The sequence below is a fragment of the Talaromyces atroroseus genome (assembly GCF_001907595.1).
Source record: "Talaromyces atroroseus strain IBT 11181 chromosome Unknown scaffold_9, whole genome shotgun sequence".
NCBI classification, from domain to species: Eukaryota; Fungi; Ascomycota; class Eurotiomycetes; order Eurotiales; family Trichocomaceae; genus Talaromyces; species Talaromyces atroroseus.
Window position 1 is genome coordinate 731890 of NW_017971441.1, and position 19514 is coordinate 751403.

The 19514-nt window shown below is 48.6% G+C and overlaps 8 protein-coding genes across 8 annotated transcripts in view, besides 1 other annotated feature; 5 read left to right on the forward strand and 3 right to left on the reverse strand.

The window, feature by feature from the left end:
- Positions 1 to 755: 755 nt before the first annotated feature.
- Positions 756 to 1962, forward strand: UA08_06643 (Succinate/fumarate mitochondrial transporter; the record flags this gene model as incomplete). Its single annotated transcript, XM_020268943.1, has 5 exons — positions 756 to 813; positions 873 to 920; positions 985 to 1022; positions 1085 to 1283; positions 1349 to 1962. 5 exons carry the CDS (start codon positions 756 to 758, stop codon positions 1960 to 1962), a joined length of 957 nt encoding a protein of 318 aa, XP_020118040.1.
- Positions 1963 to 2672: 710 nt separating this feature from the next.
- Positions 2673 to 2747: a repeat region (Identified by RepeatMasker using a combination of RepBase library and repeat library created with RepeatScout).
- Positions 2748 to 4567: 1820 nt separating this feature from the next.
- Positions 4568 to 7363, forward strand: UA08_06644 (hypothetical protein; the record flags this gene model as incomplete). Its single annotated transcript, XM_020268944.1, has 2 exons — positions 4568 to 4711; positions 4787 to 7363. 2 exons carry the CDS (start codon positions 4568 to 4570, stop codon positions 7361 to 7363), a joined length of 2721 nt encoding a protein of 906 aa, XP_020118041.1.
- A 413-nt stretch (positions 7364 to 7776) lies between these two features.
- On the forward strand, positions 7777 to 9342 carry UA08_06645 (hypothetical protein; the record flags this gene model as incomplete). The annotated part of the gene is made up of 6 exons (XM_020268945.1): positions 7777 to 7960; positions 8015 to 8162; positions 8215 to 8287; positions 8360 to 8484; positions 8558 to 9237; positions 9332 to 9342. 6 exons carry the CDS (start codon positions 7777 to 7779, stop codon positions 9340 to 9342), a joined length of 1221 nt encoding a protein of 406 aa, XP_020118047.1.
- Positions 9343 to 9459: 117 nt separating this feature from the next.
- Positions 9460 to 10881, reverse strand: UA08_06646 (hypothetical protein; the record flags this gene model as incomplete). Its single annotated transcript, XM_020268946.1, has 6 exons — positions 9460 to 9786; positions 9887 to 10217; positions 10318 to 10427; positions 10493 to 10600; positions 10682 to 10734; positions 10797 to 10881. 6 exons carry the CDS (start codon positions 10879 to 10881, stop codon positions 9460 to 9462), a joined length of 1014 nt encoding a protein of 337 aa, XP_020118048.1.
- Positions 10882 to 11337: 456 nt separating this feature from the next.
- Positions 11338 to 14527, reverse strand: UA08_06647 (hypothetical protein; the record flags this gene model as incomplete). Its single annotated transcript, XM_020268947.1, has 9 exons — positions 11338 to 11775; positions 11838 to 11906; positions 11965 to 12400; positions 12466 to 12705; positions 12761 to 13041; positions 13348 to 13398; positions 13466 to 13717; positions 13779 to 14416; positions 14509 to 14527. 9 exons carry the CDS (start codon positions 14525 to 14527, stop codon positions 11338 to 11340), a joined length of 2424 nt encoding a protein of 807 aa, XP_020118314.1.
- Positions 14528 to 15218: 691 nt separating this feature from the next.
- On the forward strand, positions 15219 to 17164 carry UA08_06648 (hypothetical protein; the record flags this gene model as incomplete). The annotated part of the gene is made up of 2 exons (XM_020268948.1): positions 15219 to 15510; positions 15567 to 17164. The coding sequence occupies 2 exons, from the start codon at positions 15219 to 15221 to the stop codon at positions 17162 to 17164; spliced, it is 1890 nt and encodes a 629-aa protein (XP_020118313.1).
- A 352-nt stretch (positions 17165 to 17516) lies between these two features.
- UA08_06649 (hypothetical protein) lies at positions 17517 to 18339 on the reverse strand (the record flags this gene model as incomplete). The annotated part of the gene is made up of 3 exons (XM_020268949.1): positions 17517 to 17857; positions 17916 to 17979; positions 18298 to 18339. The coding sequence occupies 3 exons, from the start codon at positions 18337 to 18339 to the stop codon at positions 17517 to 17519; spliced, it is 447 nt and encodes a 148-aa protein (XP_020118312.1).
- Positions 18340 to 19168: 829 nt separating this feature from the next.
- UA08_06650 (hypothetical protein) overlaps positions 19169 to 19514 on the forward strand; it is a gene marked incomplete at both ends in the record, with an annotated part of 2039 nt that continues 1693 nt past the window's right edge. Inside the window, 3 exons of the mRNA XM_020268950.1 lie at positions 19169 to 19172; positions 19257 to 19310; positions 19367 to 19411. Coding sequence (XP_020118311.1) covers positions 19169 to 19172; positions 19257 to 19310; positions 19367 to 19411 — 103 coding nt within the window. The remainder of the gene's footprint in view (positions 19173 to 19256; positions 19311 to 19366; positions 19412 to 19514) is intronic.

Consider the following 19514-nt stretch of genomic DNA (forward strand, 5'->3'; position numbering starts at 1 on the left):
TATCCTCAACAGCCTCGGTTCCAGAAACGCGAGCAACCCAGAATCTCACTCGCCCCCCGACTTCACCCGCAAACGGTCCAAACAATTAGAATAGCAGAGTAAAACAGTGGACAGACCGGTGATTGGCTCAAAACAATCTACGTCAGACTGCTCGAACAACCCTCCCCCAAGGGTCTTTCACATGCAGATTCCCCAGCTCCATGCGGTTTGGTTGGTTCAGCTGCTGGGTACTGTTCGATAGTTTGCAAAGCTTGGAAATTCGGTGATTGATTGACTGGTTGACTCACTCTCAACCAAATAGCCGTCTTTTTCTTTATAACCTCGGAATCCTAGGTGATGTATATATACAGACTTGGCAACTTTCCATTCATCCTTGGGTATCTCTATAACTTGCCCGCAGGATGCACTTGGGCTTTTTATTTCCGGCGCTTTCAATTGATTGAATTGCTGCATTGATCGCGCAAAAAGTCGGATTTTTTTTTCATCCTTCCCGTTTCCCAACTCACATGCTTGTGAGACCTTGTCGCTCTATACTAAACCAGCTCATCCAGCTATTGTATATTGTCGCGCACATACAAACCAGGTATCTATACAGGGGGATACATAGCTTTGAGCTATTAGAAAGCATCCAACCTTCGAACCTGCCCTACACTGTAAATACTTCAGTATTGATAATCAATCTCGCATGAGGTACTTGCGTGTGGGGAGGTGATTTCAAACTATTACTACCGGTGGTATCTCTCTACATGAGCAAAATGTCTACAAGGACATCAAATGGCAAGAAACCAGCTTCGGCTGCTACGAATCTTATAGGTTTGGCCCCAACTGATCATCCGACTTGATACGCAATAATGCTGAACATGGAACTTTAGCCGGAGGAGGTGCGGGCATGATGGAAGCTCTTGCTTGCCATCCGTTAGGTACGTATACGAGCCGGTAATATGGAAAGGTGTTTTTGCTGACACTAGACAGACACAATTAAAGTTCGGATGCAGTTGTCGCGAAGGGCGCGAGCACCTGGTGTAAGGACGCGAGTCTGTGAAAATCAGTAAAAGCGAGGATCGACCTGCTAACAGCTATATAGGCCAAGCCGCGTGGATTCATCACAACTGGAGCTGAAATTGTGAGGCGGGAGACTGCGCTAGGTCTATACAAAGGCCTCGGCGCGGTGCTGGGCGGCATCATCCCGAAGATGGCCATACGATTCACGTCGTACGAGTGGTACCGACAACTCTTGACTGACAAGGAGTCGGGCGTCTTTACCCGAAAAGCAACGTTCCTCGGTAAGTTTGATATTTCTTTCTCAGCTTGAGTGCCCGTCATAGAGCAGACACTGAAGTACTTGCAGCCGGCCTTGCCGCAGGTGTTACCGAAGCCGTCGCCGTCGTGAATCCCATGGAGGTCGTGAAAATCCGCCTTCAGGCACAACATCACTCTCTCGCCGATCCCCTCGATACGCCAAAATACCGCAGTGCACCGCACGCTCTGTTCACTGTCGTCAGGGAAGAAGGGTTCGTAGCGCTATACCGCGGCGTGTCTCTGACAGCACTGCGCCAGGGCACGAATCAAGCAGCCAACTTTACGGCCTATACGGAGCTGAAATCCGCGTTGCAAAAATGGCAGCCGGAATACGCCACCAAGGAGCTCCCATCATGGCAGACCACCATCATTGGACTCATTTCTGGCGCCGTAGGACCCTTCTCCAATGCGCCCATTGACACCATCAAAACGCGACTGCAACGCACGCCCGCAGAACTGGGACAGACTGCGATAGGCCGGATCAGCTCGATAGCAGGCGAGATGTTCAAGCAGGAAGGCGCGAAGGCCTTTTACAAGGGCATCACGCCCCGGGTGATGCGAGTGGCGCCAGGGCAGGCAGTTACGTTCACCGTGTACGAGTTCCTCAAGGGAAGGCTGGAGAACAGCAGGTGGTCGGTGGTTGGGGGGAAGTACGAAGAATAGAATAGCAAAGAGATAGATGGACACCTGTATCTTAGGGCAGCTATACTAAAATGAGACATACTATACCCAAGGCGGCTAGCCTTTTGCTGCCTTGACACTAGTGGCAGCACGGAAGACAAACTGTGCAAACACCACATAGGCAGCAGTCCCAATCGGGACTAGCGCAGTCATGCCGCCGCAGGTATAAAAGCGCCGCTTCCGCCCGGCGAGCTTTGTTTCTTTCTTCTTCTTTTCTTTCCCCATCCTAGTGCTCGGGCAGTTCGATTACCAGTGAGGATTTCATCCGAGGTATCGATTTTGCTAGTTGAAAACTACCTAGTTTGACCACTTCAACAGGCCTGCGGGTCAGTTGGGAATTTTTGATCACTTGCCTTTTTTTTCTTTCTTTTGACTCACCATGCCTTGTGCTGGTCCAAGCAGTCGGGAGAAGATGAGCGGATGGGGATGCACGGTATAATGTGCCGTCGCTGAATGAAGCTTGCTTCATTTCATTACTGCGTCGTCCTTGCGACGGCCAGTGGAGAAGTGAATTTGTGCACTATATTCCTATCTTACAAAAAGTAGCGACTCCAAGTTAGCTTTGTGGGTGGTTATTACATGTAATTGCACGTGATGCTTATGTAACAGTAGATTCAGGTCACATGATCGACGTTTGGGAATTCCAGTGGTTGTTTACAAGACAGCGGTCAACAGTCTGCTGCTAGTATATGTATTTACCCAAATGAGCATTACCAGAAGCCCCATTGAGGGGTCCCTTTTCGGTGGCTTACAGGTTAATATTCCGTGGTTATCCAGGCTACTATCGTATCAGTCATGATGTTGTAGTTGGAGTCAAAAACAAACACGCCTCATACCACAGCCGATTTTCCAGCCCAGTAGGTAATCAAGTTGCTCTCTTCGAATTTCAGATCGCCAGACTTGTACGCCTTTTAGATCCTTTTCTCGATAGAGTTCTTTGGATTTTTTCAAGTATTCCAAACGTTCCACGCAATTCGAAGCTTATCCCTTCATTGGGCTATATCTGACTGACCCTATTCGTTAGAAGAAAACAGGAAATAAAAGAAGATACGAACATACTCACGCCAGTTTCTGGATAAAGCTTCTCTCTGAGACGAATGCCTTGGAGCAGACCATCCTTTACTTCTTCCAGTTTCCGTTCATAGGCGGCGATGCTTGCAACCATCGACGGTCGCTGAGAGGTATGTTTAATCAGAATATTGAAATGACCGAACATTTGAGATCTCACTCTAGGTCTATTCCCTCCTCAGCAGGACAGGAAATCGCGGTCATTTTGGCTCTCAAGCAAGACAGATAACCAGAAAAGTTGAGAGTAGTTATCTAAATGTAGCTGAGCTCATACCCTGGCAGTTGAGAAAGAGGCTCATAGTGCCTTGGATAAAAAGTGATCGGGGGAATATCTGAGGCTCAAAATGCTCTATTGGACGAGCACTCTCGATGCCCTTCCTGTCGAACTTTGCCAAGCTAGCTAGGCACTATCATACGATAAATTGGAAGCATTTGGGCTGCTTATTTTAGTGCAATTCCAACTCCTTCATTATAAGAATATGCCTATAACGGTAGAATTGTGTCATAAGTTCTCAGACAGCAGTACTTCCAAGACAAATAATTTTCTTGTAGCACGGCTCCTGGGAATGGCCGTTTATTCAACAATTAGAGGCTGAAATTCTAAGCTTCTCTCCGTGCGCCCCTGGCGTTCTCTCGTGTCAATCTGAAAATGTGCAATCGTTACATGCCACCAGAAGTTTCCAGAATGCTACTACCTTGCCACGATTGTTACCCCGAAGTAGAACTTTTTGGGGGCGGAACTTCCGAGAGACCCGATATGTCAACAGTCAGTTTAGTTAACTATCGCACATAAAACGCTGGCTATTGCTACTTATTAGTTTCATGTAAGAAATTAGACTTTAGGAGATTTAACTACTTGACATCAACCAATTGACAAAGGGACAGAACGTTGCTTTTGTTTATGGCCCGTCAGCATCATGAGCCGGGATACTACCATGCTCTCGTAAATAGCAGATCTATTTCTTTTCCTGAGAGTGATTGAAGTCTAACTCAAATGACGCTATCAATGACTAAAATTTTGCTACTTAACTACATGCTAACATCGCTGGGAGACATATAAATACCTAGTAATACTTATAATAACCCCTTTTGGGCTTCTAGGGGGATGCCTACAACCACATTTCCTTGTCATGCAGTTTTCAGCTCTGGTAGTACAACTGATTATCATTTGTCGATCCATGAGGCTACAATTCAGATTGGAAATAGAAACGAAGTAGCCAAGATTGGCATAAGCGTTATGTGACATCGCTCAACCCGTTCCTTGAGGACCGCGCCTGATCCGGGCTATCCCATGCAACCTTGGAGTTAGATCATGCTCTGACATAGCTAGAGCCACAGTAAATGGGCTATGCCAAGGAGTAAGGTGCTTCTCGTATAAATAGCACTGGCTGCTGTAGATTGACGGACATGGATAACTTCCATTGAACAGTTTCGTTAGTGAGTTCTATACGCTCTTTTGTAGAAACAAGGTGTACATACACTGTTCGACAAAAGAAGAGCCGGCTTTAGGGCTAGGGCTATGTTTTCCCAAATAGGCGGAGCCAGGCTCCTGACGCTGTCCGCGTTCCTTCTTCCTTCAACCCTCGCCGCCGGCGCATGGAACAGTTCCTCATCTGTCGTTCCAGGACGATATCTCGTTGAGTTTGAGGACAGCACTGATGCTGTGAGTGTTTTTTTTTTTTTTTTTTTTTTTCATAAGAAATCATTAGCAAGACGGCTATTAATTACCATTCCCCAGACCTCACATATATTCTTTTCGTCTCTTTCTGAAAACGCCATTGCAGCAACTCCTGTCGTCACTCTCGACTATTCGTTGTTCAAAGGTGCCTCATTTGACTTGGGCGATGTCGGCAACGAAAAAGCCCATGTGCAGAAAATCCTGTCTTTGCCTTCCGTGAAGAGTATCCAACCGGTTCGCGCCTACTCTCTTTCAGAGACTTCCGGATATACTGTGAACCAAGGCTCTGTACTTCCTCCAGCTCCAGGTCCGAACTCATTGACCTCCACCCCGGACACCTTTAGTCCTCATGTCATGACCGGTGTAGACAAACTCCACGATGAGGGCCACTTTGGTACTGGCATCAAGGTTGCGATTGTGGACACTGGAATCGACTACACCCACCCAGCCCTCGGTGGATGCTTCGGCGAAGGTTGCAAGATCGGGTTTGGAAAAGATCTTGTTGGCAACGACTTCACGGGGGCAAATACTCCAGTTCCAGGTGACGACCCCATGGACTGCAGCGGACATGGCACTCACGTTGCGGGTATCCTGGCTGCAGACTCCGTTGCACCCCAGTTTACTGGTGTTGCTCCCAACGTGACAGTCGGCATTTATCGTGTCTTTGGTTGTTCAGGCATTACTACCACCGATGTCTTGGTTCAAGCATTCATGGAGGCTTATGAGGCAGGTGCGCAGGTTATAACTGCCTCCCTTGGCGATGCCTCTGGTTGGAGTGAAGAACCTTCGGCTGTGGCTCTATCTCGAATCGTGGAAGCCGGAGTGCCTTGCACAATTGCAGCAGGCAATGATGGTGACATTGGGGTCTTTTATGCGGAAGCACCTGCTACAGGGCACGGCATCACTGCAGTGGCGTCTGTTGATAATATTGTCACTCCGGTTCTGTTCAAAAATGCAAGTTGGTCGACCGAGAATGATACTACGCCAGTACCATTTACATGGGTTCCATTTGCTCCTGCGAACATCCCGAATGGCACCTATCTGCTTCATGATATCGTGAACGGCAGCGCCGATACTTTCATTATCTGCAACGAAAATTTCACCATCACAGACGACCTTACTGGAAAGGTTGCGCTCGTGCCCCTTGATAGCGGTTGCACTTCTGGTGCTGGAATTCTTGATATGGTTGTAGCGGCTGGTACCAAGTACGTTTTGTGGTACTCCTCTAGGGTTGGAACTATACAGAGTATCAACGCCACTACATGGAATACTGGAATCGAGTCAATCGGTATGGTAACCGACGACCTGGGTGAGGAATGGCTGAAGATGATTGCAGCTGGAGACCCCGTTTCTGTCCACATGATTACTCCTAAATATTTGGATTACTATGTGGTAAACACACCCAACGCTGATTCTGGTGGATATGTCAGCCACTTCTCAAGCTGGGGGCCTACATTTGAAGTTGACGTCAGACCACAGGTTGCCGCGCCTGGGGGCAGTATTCTTTCCACATATCCCCTGGACCTGGGAGCCTACTATATTGATACTGGCACATCTATGGCTACTCCTTTTGTTGCGGGTGCTATGGCCCTCATCTTGGAGGCCCGTGGAAAGCTGGACCCAGCTACAATCAAGAGCATTCTTTCGGCCACTGCCACTCCAAAACTTTACAACGATGGCCAATCTACCTACTCCTACTTGGCTCCTGTGGCACAGCAAGGTGCTGGTCTTGTCAATGTTTATGATGCGGTGAATGCGGTAGGTGTTTTGAACATCTCCAGTATCTCCTTCAACGATACCGCGCACTTTACAAACTATGCGGCCTTTGAGATTCAAAATACTGGAAATGAAACCGTCACTTATACCATCGACTACGTTTCTACCGGCTCCGTATATACCTTGCCAGCTAGTGGTGACCCCATGCCATCAGAGGGCGGAGACGGTGTTGCCCTAGATATCACCACTGCTTCTAGCGCGACGTTGACCTTAACCTCTGATACTGTCACCATCGAGGCAGGAAAGTCTGCATCCATAGGGGTGTCAGCCACGCTTCCTAATTTGACGGCCTCTCGTATTCCTGTTTACGGCGGATACGTCACTCTCAACGGTACGAATAATGAATATCTTACCCTACCCTACATGGGTGTGGCATCTAACTTGTACGACGCTGTCATATTCGATACCGCCGATAATCTCACGTACGTGTCCCGATACTTTAGTTTTGATGCTGTGCCTTCGGGTTACGCTTTCACACTCCCACCTCAGAACAGCACCGATGAAGAAAAGGAGCTATACGATTTTCCCGTACCAGTATCAACGGATGCGTTTGGAACTCGTGTCCTCCGCCTTGACCTAGCTCCTGCTTATTCCAATAGCACAGTCAACACCACGGAAGTTCTCGGAGAGAAGATCGTTGGTTCTGTTTCTGCCTTTCCAGCCATTGCACAGCCAAGAGGACAGTGGCACGCCTTTTGGTATGGTGACCTGAGCGATGGCACCTTTGCTCCTCCTGGAGACTATGTTTTCCTTTTCCGTGCCCTGAAGGTCTTTGGTAATGAAAGCGCAGCAGAGGACTACGAGACCGTCTGGAGCAATCCCTTCTCGATTATTTACAACACTACCACCACGGCCTCTTGAAGGGCTCCCAGAACAGTATCTAGGTAGTGAACATGATTTACATAGGTACCATAGGCAGATTGCGTGTATATAGAATTAGGCAATGTATATAAATGGACGAGGACTCACACAAGTGCATTATTATAGTCGGTAATACTGGACAAAGAAAAAAACAATCTGTTCCTAGATTACCTCCGCGAGGAAGCTGGGGGAAGTTCCTAAGTCACTGTTGCAATCTTGTCAATCGAACAAAACGGAGAGGTATGTATGGTAAACAGGTCGTATCGAGCGGTATTTCCAGTACATACTGAAACGGAGCCGAGGCTGTATTTTACCTGGTCCGTGCGAGGTCCTCTGTAGCTTGGACGACGACAGGAACTACCAGGTATACTCCGACCACCAACCAACTGCTTATATCTTTTCAAGAGAGAATCATGTCTAAAGAATTTGACTTGATTCTTCTGGGCCCCACTGGCTACACTGGCGCATTTGTAGCAGAACACATCTGCAAATCCTTCCCAACCACGCTCAAATGGGCCGTCGCAGGGCGTTCAGCTTCAAAGATCCAAAGCGTTCTGGAGCAGTTGAAAACGCTGGGCCTGGACAGGGCAGATCCAGGTGATTAGCTCTCTTTTCAGGGTAGACGCACAGAGTATGCTAAAACTACAGTAGATGTTCTGACAGTCCAGTTAACTCCTGATGAGCTCGACGCCCTGGCAAAGCGCACGCGATTGATTGTTAACTGCGTTGGCCCGTACCATCTCTATTCGACACCCGTTGTCGAATCATGTGCAGAGAATGGAACTCATTATATTGACGTGTTAGTTACTAGAGCTATCTTCATTGCGCTTTTACTGACTCCCGAGAAACAGATCCGGCGAAACGCCGTGGATTAGAAGAGTCTTGCAGAAGTACCACAAAACCGCCGAGAAGAACGGGGCAATCGTATGAGCCCTCGCTTTTATTCTGTCTTTCCAGAAATGCAAACTTCAAGCTACTTGACTCACGCATCCTTAGATTGTTCCATCCTGTGGGTTCGAAAGTGTGCCCCCTGATATTGTGGCCTGGGTAGCTGTTGATTTTCTGCGTACAAAGCTGTCCGCCGAACCGGTAGAGGCAGTCGGCTGTCTTTATGATTTTAGGTGAGGCCATCCAATTTATCCGGAGCAGTTGAGTGAGAAACCCGACTATTGATGATTCATATCTGTCTGGTAGATCTGCTGGTGTGAGCGGCGGCACCGCCTATTCGATTTTGAGCACACTAGAAGGCGCAAATATATCAGAAATGCTCAGCGCACTCGACAGCTACTGTCTCTCTGCTACTCCAACCCCGCCCACACGTATTACGCCACGCAAATCAATCGCTGAGTTAATCTGTGGAGTGCGCGCAGCCTCTGACCTTGGGACCCTAACGACGGTGCCATCACGCATGGCCGACGAATCCACAGTCCTTCGCAGCAGTACCCTAATGCCGGACCTTTATGGACCTAGGTTTTCATATGGTCAATACCTCCGCGTCCGTAATGTATTCCTAGGGACAATATTCCATCTCGCGTTCAACAGCATCGTATGCCTGCTCGTCTTTGCGCCAATCCGTTGGCTGTTTCGCAAAATTTTGCCTGCACCGGGCGGCGGCCCTTCAAAAGACGAAACGGTAAATGACTATTGTGAACATCGTATTCTCATATCTAGCGACCAGAGGGATGAGACTGGAAGACCAACGAAGGCTCTTGGTAGCATTGCGTATCAAGGGGGCCAATATGACCTGACCGGCTTGACCGCTGCTGCCGCCGCCAAAGTTGTCTTGAACCACGAGAAGGAAATCAAGGATATTTCTGCTGGGTTTGTAACGTCAGCTACCCTGGGACAGCCATACGTCGATGAATTGGAAAAGGGTGGGTTTAAATTTGATGTCAAAGTTCTGAACTAGCGTGTATAATTAGGCGGCATTTGCCATTGTAATAACTAATCTGCTTAGTGTCTATATAGGTAACGTGTGAGTTACATGTGTTGTTTAAAATTAACCTATTTTAATCAGTTAATTGCCCTGGAAAAGTTAGGTACATTTAGTCAATCATATTCAAAGAGCTACCAGGCATCTAAACAAGACTCGCCACCTACAAGCTACTTCCTTTTTTAGCAAATTGACCCTCCAGCCAGGAGCCAATGCTCTCATTCACCCCTCGAGGATCCTCCGTCAGCGCCCAATGTGACGTATTCAGCTGCTTGATAGTCAGATCAGGAATCCACTGACCCATAGACTTGCTCATGCTAGGCGGCAGTGCCGAGTCCTTCAGAGCTTGGATGAAAAGCATCGGCACATCGATTGTTGGTGTTGAGGCGTATGGCTTTGCATCATTAAAGTTAATTTCAGTAAGCCGGTACCAGTTCAAAGGGGAATGGATCCCATTGCGAGAGTACTCTTTGACATAGAATTCGAGATCCTGGTAATTCGTAATACTGATGATGAGCAACGTGGTATATCACATATCTGTGCATATGTACGATGCATTCAAAGAGATAAAGGGAACAGAAAATACATACCTCGCCATTCAGGAGAGGAGATTGACCGAGACTATGAAGTCTATCAAGAATAACGCCCTTTGTCGCCTCCCAGCCGTCTTCTCCCTTCGGTGTTCTCCCACCGTACAAGCTAAGCAGGAACTGCCGAATATCGCCGCTGGTACGGACGATTTTCTCGATTTCCCCAGATCGAAATTGCAGTTGATATGCAAAATTAGGCAGATAATTGGCTACAATATCATCTAGGGAAAGGTAGGTTGCCCGTGGCGGACTGTAGGGGGCACACGCCGTGATAATGTGTGAGATTAATGCTCGCTGGTGGTGGTAGATGGCGTAACACAATCCAGCGCCCCTATAAGTATTAGGAACAAGACGTCTAAGTTAGTCACTCGGATTCATAGACAGTAGTGATATTTTGAGATAAGAGAGTGATGAAAGTAAAGCCATCATACCAGTCATGACCACAAAGGACAATCTGAGATTCCCCAAGTTTTCGGACAAGCTGCGCAAAGTCGGATGCCATCTTCTTGAAAGCGTAATCTTCCAGGTCATTTGGGGCTTCCTTTGTTTAGTTTCATCAGCATATTGCTAACTGTTCGTCCAACTTGATAGACAGGGAGAACTCACAGTCCGTCCGTAGCCCAGTTGATCTGGAGCAACAATTCTAAATCCAAGCTCAAGCAGAACGGGGATTTGATATCGCCATCCTACCGCGAGGTCTGGAAAGCCGTGGATCTGTGATTGTCACGGTTCGTCAGTGGCCTGCTTTTCTCTAAGCATGCGGCGAGATTGGACGATAGGGAGAGCAAACCATACCAAGAAGACGGTAGCTTTCCATTTACCAGATGAGGGTTCGCCGTACAGGTATGCTTTGTAATTCAAAAGATTCGATATCAGTATATACGATGGAACACAACCGAGCAATTCGCACCATATCTGCGCCCATTCAAGCTGGCACTATGCCATTCAACCCGTTCGTCGCCATGAATATTGATCTTGTCAGGTTTGGATGCCATGCCTTCTTTCTGTCGTATATTGATTGAGCCTACTAGGAAAGGGGGTTTTGCGAAAGCTTCCAATCGTCGTCACTAATGTCAGGCAGAAGTTGAAGATGTCGGCCCGAGGTTGTTGTATTCCAAGACTCAACTAGTTAGCTGGGTGACACTGACTAATGCCTGCATGGCTAGCCAACTGACTATTACTGCCTCTCTAGTTATGTAACCTGTGTGGATGAAGCGAATACCAAGCAATCAAATTTGTATATTATGATGTTCAGTCATGACAGTCATTATGGTAACCAATCACTTGCACTGCCTTCGAAGAGAGACCTCTAGAAACGAAAGGTATTATACAAGCTTGGGAAATGAGCAATAGCACGGCATATATAGTACATGTGAGTTGCTTTTGACGGCTACTTCAGATGTAGCTCTTGTTAAGCAAGCATCGACAACACGACATAAGGAATAGATTGGTTAATAGAGAACCATATCTTCCTTATCCTCTTCCATGACCTCTTCCCCCTCATCATCTGGACGCTGGTGCGTCGATTGCATATGCGCACCATCGGTGCTTTGATCACCCCTATCTGTTGCTGAAGATGTCGACGCGATTCGTTCTTTTTCTTGTTTGCTTTGGTCTATTTCTTTCCCGGATTTGCTATCGATATCCTGAGGGCTTGTGTGCTTTTCTCCGTTGGATGTTTCATTTGTCTCCCTTGACTCGTCTGAAGGACCATCCTTTGTATTTAATTCCTTTTGTATGCCTCCCTTTTCAGTTTCCTCTTCCTCTTCTCGCCCATGCCAGCGTTCTTCAAAGTCCGCCTTTTCTTTAGAAATGATTTCATTCACTTCCTGACGCTGTCTCGCGATCGCGTCCTCATCTTCATCTCGTAACTGGAAAGGTCGCCATAACTATACGCTTGTCAATGCCGAGAAACACGGTATGGTCTAGGGGATTTCAAATGGAAACTTACTAAAACAGGCTCCACCTTTGTTCGCAAAAAATTGGCTGCTTGAAGCAAATTTCGATGCCTGACGCCCATCTGATTGACGCACGTAAGCCTATATGAATCCTATAAAGGTTGGAAAGGTAAAACAAACCGAAGAAGCTTCCAAATCTCTTTGCTGTTTTCGCCGCTCAATCATCATATCCTCTTTTTCCTTGCGCCTTGCTTCACTCTGCTGTTCATTCTGCAGCTTGAGCTTTGCTTGTTGGCGCTGCTCAATATCTGCCCGCCGCTTCTGTGCTACCGTCGACGGTGTTTGAGATAATGTGCCAAGCAAACCCCCAAAGAGTCTTTGTCCCCGCTTCCGTTCTTCCGTAGCCGTGGCAGCGTTTCTTGAAGGTCTCGCTGTGCCTATGGCCTGTCCCGCAGTAGGCTGCGGCGGGGACGGTCGAGCATCGTCCTCATGCTGGTCACTAATACGCCGTCGTTTGGTGCCATTTTCAGAGACTGACGACTTGCGCCTTTTCTGACCTGCTTCTGGAGAAGCGTTTTCCTCTGGTTGAGGAACAGAAACTGCGGAGGGCAGAGTCCTGAAGAATCCCTGTAAGCTTCAAAAATCACATTGGAGACGAGTGCACTGCGCCAGGGAACTTACTCTTCCGCCATATTTGGTTGAAGACTGGCAGCTACAAGCAGAATGCGACGCAAGGCCCTGTCGAGAAGGAATTTGTATATCGTGCGAGTCGCAAGTCGTCGCCGTGCAGGCCATGGATTAACTTCTGGGGGTGGCGCTCGGGCCACGTCCCGTGGAACCTTCCTGGACAGCCTTTTCGGGTTCTTTCCTCTTCTCCTCATCACATCTTCTTCACCTCTCGACGTTTCATTTGCGCTCTGACTAGGAGAATATCGAGCCCCCTGGTAAACTAGAAACCGATCTCGACCTTCATTACCACCTGTCACCATGTCCCGCCATCACCCCGATCTTGTCATGTGCCGCAAACAACCAGGCATCTCCATCGGCAGACTCTGTGACAAGTGCGACGGCAAATGCCCTGTATGCGATTCCTACGTGCGGCCAACAACGCTCGTGCGCGTGTGTGACGAGTGCTCCTTCGGTAACTACCAGAACAAATGTATCGTCTGCGGTGGCGAGGGTATCAGCGACGCTTTCTACTGTTTCGAATGCACGCGCCTCGAAAAGGACCGTGACGGCTGCCCGAAGATTATAAACCTGGGTAGTTCGCGGACAGATTTGTTCTACCAGAAGAAAAATTTTCGAAATCAATACTAGCCCTTGGCCTGCGATCATCTACGTTGTGTGCTAGCAATCTGATTGACTATGGCCTATTCAAGGATAGTGCGACGCAATGGAGAGCCGGAATTTGGGGGAAATGGGTCATGAAAGCTCCCATTTAGAAGAATGTCTGCGCTCTACTCGAGCCTACTTTTGGCTGGCTTGATGGGACACATTTTACCGGCCAGGGCGCTTTGGTCTGGCAAACCCGCGTTTTGGTCCTTCGTCCTGCGGCGGATTTACCTCCTCATTCAGTCGTGCCTCGGTGATTTCATCCGGCGAAGACCCTTCGATCTGTTGTACATGTTAGACCGACAATCCTTCTAGCCACAAGATAACTCAAGGATTTGATGGGCTGTACCTTTTTGCTGACCCTCACTCCTTCCGCTTCCGCCAACTGGATTGCCCCTCGACGTGTGCTTGCATAAAGCATTTTCTCCTTGATGGATGATCCGGTGGGGCATGTGTATATGAAAATCACCACGTCAGATCCGGGATAATGATAGAAGGTATATCGCGGCGCAGAGTCTGAAATCTTAGAGGCCACGGCGTTCGCAGAGATATTCGACTCCGCAGCGGCGAGTGTGATGGTTTCGGATTTGACAGCAATGGACTGTGTATAGTGAATTAGCAAAGCAATCAACGAAAGTCTTCCAGGGTATTGCAGAACTTACCAGCTGAACCAACCCTCCATCTTGTATAGATCGTAGAGCGGTTTTTGCGTCCTCATCTACAGGCATATTCACTCCAATACCACCCCCTGTGGCAATGCCGCTTGCTCGTGCTAAACTGCCCCCAGTACCAACATCACGCCCCGCTGTTCCATGCCTAGCTTCCTCTTCTGCCCGCCGAACAGCTTCCAATTCCCTCTCCTTCTCGTCCATCAAGTCCTCTCTCTTATACGAAGCATTGGAAGTACCATTGCCCTCCAGGTCGCGCTCCTTCCATGCATCTTCTCCGAATACCTCTTCTTCCTCGGTGGCGAAGATTGTGGTGACAAACTTCTCGCTGCCCAGTTCTCGGGTCAACGTAGCGCGAGTCGAGGCAAATAGTGTCTTGGCTCTAACACCTGCATTAGAGGGGATATATGTCAGGGCTACGAGGCCGATGGAGGGCGAGTGGCGGAGGACTAGGAAGAGAGGTGTTTTGGGCTCGAGGACGGATTGGAGCCGAGGGAGAGACGAGTAGAAGGAGCCCGAAAAGGGAATTGCAGCACGGGGCTTCAGGCTCTCAGAGTTGATGGTAATGGGCAGCGCAAATTGAGAAGTATCCGAGGTAAATGCTTGAAAGGCATCGTGCAACTCAGACGAGACTATACAAGAGAATGGCGGTCAGTGGATTGGCGCTGCGGGGTAGACAAAGGAAAAGAAAGTCTCAAGATTTCCTTGGAAAGACAAAACGCACCCGATATTCCCGACTGCATTTTGCTTGCGTGTCGTGATGGGTTGCGTTTGATACAGTCCCATGCAAGCAATATGGGTGGTGTGTCAGACAGGGCGGACAGATAGGTACCTTGTTTACCAGGCAGCACTCCGCCCCTCATTAATTAGCCCGTCTCCACCTGCAGATAAATCCATTTGCCTTGGAAGTCAGGCATCTCTCCTTCCTATATCGAATAGCTGTAGCTACTCTAACTATGCGGGCGTTTCAATGGTCGTTAATCAAACAATACTACAATAATAAAATAGCGAAACCTCCCAGGTTGCATGCTAACTGTTACGACCTGTCGGACCTAGTAAGTATCTAGTAGTATCAACTCATACGGCCATACTGCTAGTTCTAGTGCGCAAGCCCCCCCCCAACGACCCCCTTAATGCCTATAGGAACAGCCCCATTTAGAATCCACGTGTGCCCTTCAGAGTAAATAATGAGCCGAAAACAAGAATAGTATTCCTGCGAGCAATGTGAAGTTGGCTGAACACGAGAGGAGGTCACGTTGCCCATGCCAAACCCGATTGGTGCTAGCGCCGAGCTTCAAAAAGGCAAACCCGCGCGGCCAGTCCTCACTTGCCTCCTCTCTCTCACTCCTGGCTCCCGGTTCTTGGCTGGTCAATTGCTCTTCATGCCTTCCATCAGTCGTCCATCGCACACTCTGGGCTTTCATCCCCCCTCCGATGGCCGAAACTTGTATTGTGTGCTTAAACGACCTTGGCGGCGACGCCGTGTCTCCTCCCGTCGCCGCCGAATCGCCGCCAAGACTTGATACCATCGTCAACGACAATGACAATGACAATGCCAGCGCTGCCGAACCCAATTCAGATGACACCTCTCGGCAGATCGGTCGCTTGGTGCCTTGTCTCCATATGTTTCACAACGAATGCCTTAAACCATGGGTTGAAAGGGCCAACAGCTGCCCGGTCTGCCGGGCCAGTTTCAATGTAGTCGAACTTCTCGACACTGTTGACGGTAAGTTCTTGTTTTCCTGTAGCCTGATCTCTGGGAAGCTAATGCACGGAATCAAGGTCCCGTTGTTTCAACTTATGCGGTTCAGGATAAGGCCCAAGTCGCCGACATAGACCCCTTCATGATCTTTGAGGAGGAGGTTACGGACGACTCGGATTCGCAGCCTTGTCCTTTCTGCGGCGACAACGACAACGAAGAAGTCCTGTTGCTGTGTGATGGATGTGACGTTCCGTCCCATACCTACTGCTTGGGGTTGGATGCGGTGCCGTCTGGCCCATGGTACTGTGAAACGTGTGAAACTCAGCGAGCTCTTAACGCTGTGTCTGACACACCGAGTAGACTTCATCGCAGTCGCCGCCCGGAACGTCGGACTCGCGCACAACAGCGAATGCTTCGCAACCACAACCAGGCAAATTCCCTCCAGTGGGCTGCAGTGTGGCAATCTATCTACGACCGTCTGAATATTGATCTCGATTTTCCATTCGACGAGGAACAACAGATAAACCGGTCTTTATCACACATTCGTGCCAGAGCATCTCCTCGTCAAGGCTCTCATCGTGCATGGCAGCGTCGTCTGGAGGTAGCGGAACGGCAAGGTGTTGGTCGCAGTTTTAGAGAACCTAGTGCTATAATAGATGAATACGTTCCTCGACCTTCCCGGCCTCGCGTGCCACGTGCTCCGACTCCGCAACCCGAGTCTCTGGAAGAAATGAGGGCCTGGAATGCCTTTGAACGAGCTAGAGAACTGGAAAATGATCCTAGTGCGGCACGCAAACGCAAAGAGCCGACACTTTCGCCATCTCCCGAACCAACAGAGCCTGAAAGGAAGTTAAAACGGCCTCGTACTAGGCGGATAGAAGAATTAGCAGCCATGGCAACAACGCAGAATAACAATGGCGAAGCATCACGCACCGCTGCTCGAGTCAACGCCGACAGTGCCTCTAGTGGGCCCAGTTTCCTCCAGTCCCTACTCAAAGAAGTTGAAGATGCTTCTCACTCTCCGCGAAATGATATCAATGGGTCTTCGAGTTTAGCGGTGAATACGCCTAGCGAGTTCCACAGCACTTCCGGTCCTTCATCACCTTCGATATCTCCAGCATCCTCAAACTGGTCTTCCCCCCGCTTGTCCTCTAGTCCCCCACCCCACTCCCGACGTGGTGTTTCGCCAGTGCAGTTGTCTCACAGCATGGATTCCCCGTCTTCTCCCTCACCAGAGTTTTCCCCCGCGGTCTCTCCCATTCATAGTCGAAGCGAGGATACAGAGTCTCGTGATAGACCGAACATACCACGCCACGAGTCCCACCGACAAAATCGATCTAGGAATGTACGATCAAGCGATGTTTCTCCATCACGCCAGAATCTGCCGCTTTCTGTAAAGACGGCTGTTCAGAAGTTGGTCGGTTCCGAACTCAAGCCTTTCTATCACCGTAAAGTTATCACGAAAGAGGAGTATACAGAAATCAACCGGACAATTTCTCGCAGCCTTTATGATCATGTACACGAAGGCGATGAACTGCAAGCAAGGCCTCTACGAGAGCTCAAAGAACGCGCCCGCAAGGCAGTCAAAGAGGCAGTAGATGCGATTCGAGGTAGTACTTTGCCTAGAGACGACAACTTAGAATTAGGAAATGTGGCGTTGGAAGGAAGTGGTCCTTGATTTGTCATTCGATACAAGATATAAACGAATATATGCATGGCGATGGCGTTGAATGTGGGAGTACTCTCTGGCCACGATTATTTGTATTTTTGTCTTTAAGACAATAGCTTGATCTCTTGGAGTGACTCGATTTATTGCACATATACGGTTGATAGCGCATTGTCTGGTGCTAGACACCCAAAGGGAACCTTGATATATACGAATTCTTTCAGTTACCACACTCCATCCCTGTAACATTATATAATACAGTATCATACAAGTATATACATTAAAAGAAAACCCCTGCAGCAGCGTTGTCAAAGCCTAATCACGTCTCCGGCTGAGCAAAACGGAATTTATTCAACGCGTGATTTCAACAAGCCTTTGGTCGTCCATCCTGAGAAGATTGCTCGCCCTTTTGACCCGCGACAGCCGCTCGCTCATCTTCAAGACTCTGAATCTTGTCGTCCAGAAGAGCAATCTCAACTTCCATGCTCAAAATCTTTTCGTTGAGAATGTGCTTGAAGTCATTGTCTGAAAGAGAGCGTAACGGGATCCATTTGGAATCGGCCATGCGCTGCAATATGGACCTTGATTCCTTCTTGCCTTGGTTGCTCAGATGCCATCTTTCAACCATGTTCCAAGAACCTTGTCCCAGGTAGCTTAGCAAAGAAAAGACGACAAGTCCTGGTGTGAATTTGCCTCCTGGATGAACTGTTAATCATGTTTGCTCAAAAGGGCTTCGTTGTGTTTCTTGAAGTATGCTACCCACCCATCAGTTTGGTGACAGCGCCACCGGAGAGACCGCCAGAGATAGCACTGGCGTATCCCAATTGCTTTTGGGTAGCATTATCTTGATAGTGCAGATGCACAATATTACTCCGTAGCCCTAATTTCCTTTCTCAGTAATGATCCAATCCCTCTTGTGATGTGCAACGATAAAACATGACGGTTCCTTACACCAAAAAGAGGTACCCCAAACACCCCAGTAAATGCTGTGTGATATAGAATGCACGATAGGGTGCTTGGAAGACTTCAAAATGCCAGAAGCGCCTCCATAAATAAGACCACTGCATGCTGTGTTTCCGTCTTAGTTGGATTATGGACGGGCGTGTTGGGTCTAGATGGGATTGACACAAAGACATACCACTTACACCCCCGAATTTGAAGGATGATGAGATGGTCTCAAAATCCATACTGATATTCGTCGTAACGAATCATCCACTTTTCACATTATGGGGAAGACAGTGAGCTGTTGTCGTTGAATCTGCAACGGCAGAGACTAAGAGTGATTGATTTTGGTGTTTGCCATGTTTGCATTTATCACGTGGACGCGCAAATACTGCATACCGCAGGTGCTGCATAACTTGGTTTTCTAGCTGCATGCTTGTAGTCACTGTTCAAAGTTTTTGACGACTCTTTTTTCTGGTCTATGAAATACAATTCATAGTAATGCAGGATCTAAGCCTGGGTTCTGTGGGTTATATGCATGGAATTCTGCGGGTAACCTAGGTATTACTATATACTTTTTGCATGCATCTAGCAGAGAGTGTCTATGCAAAACATGAATTTAAGAGCAGTCCGACTCTCGGCCTCATAAGAATAGCAGACAAGTATACAAGAAATAAAGAATATAAAAAAACGAACGTCAAGCGAAGTGGCAGATGTGGGGGGACAAAAGGGCAACTCTAGGCAGATTGGCTGCACGGGATTGGCTGGCCGGGCCGCACTACTCGTGACTTTTACGGCCATTACTAAAAATTATCTTCACGCCGAATCGACGACTTCCCCCTCTGCTGGATCCCTGCGGAGTTACCACCCAAGCCCTCGTCCATCACCAACCTCTGCGTAGGCTCAAGCGTCCTTGACCTGCTCTTCTCGCACCGAAACACCCTCTCCTGTACTGCCAGATAGACATCGAGTCCTTGGGCCGATTCCGTCTAGCGAGCGAGCCCAAAAGAAAAGTCCTGGGAAAAGACGCGCACAACTGCCCGCGCGCTTTTCCTGCTCCCACCAATTGCAACCATGGGTGCGTCCTTGAAAATTCCCTCCCTGCTGTCGCCTGTCGCTGCCCTCTGGGCTCAAGGATGTTGTTGCTAATCCATGCGTGTAGCGCCAAAACAAAAAGCCCAGAAGATGTCCATCGGGACCTTCTTGGCCGACGAGAGTGGGTAGTGTCGCTTTTATCGAGCGGTCAATTTGGGATTCGCTGACGAACTCTAGGTCTCGGCTCCTGGGCCGATGAAATGGAGGATATGCCCTTGCCTGGTAAGTAGAACTGGTAGCCCCCGATTTGGCTAGGATTGGATTGTTAAACTGACCTTTGAGTTGTTTCGCCAGCCGGTACGCCACCTTCTATATTCCCCCCCCC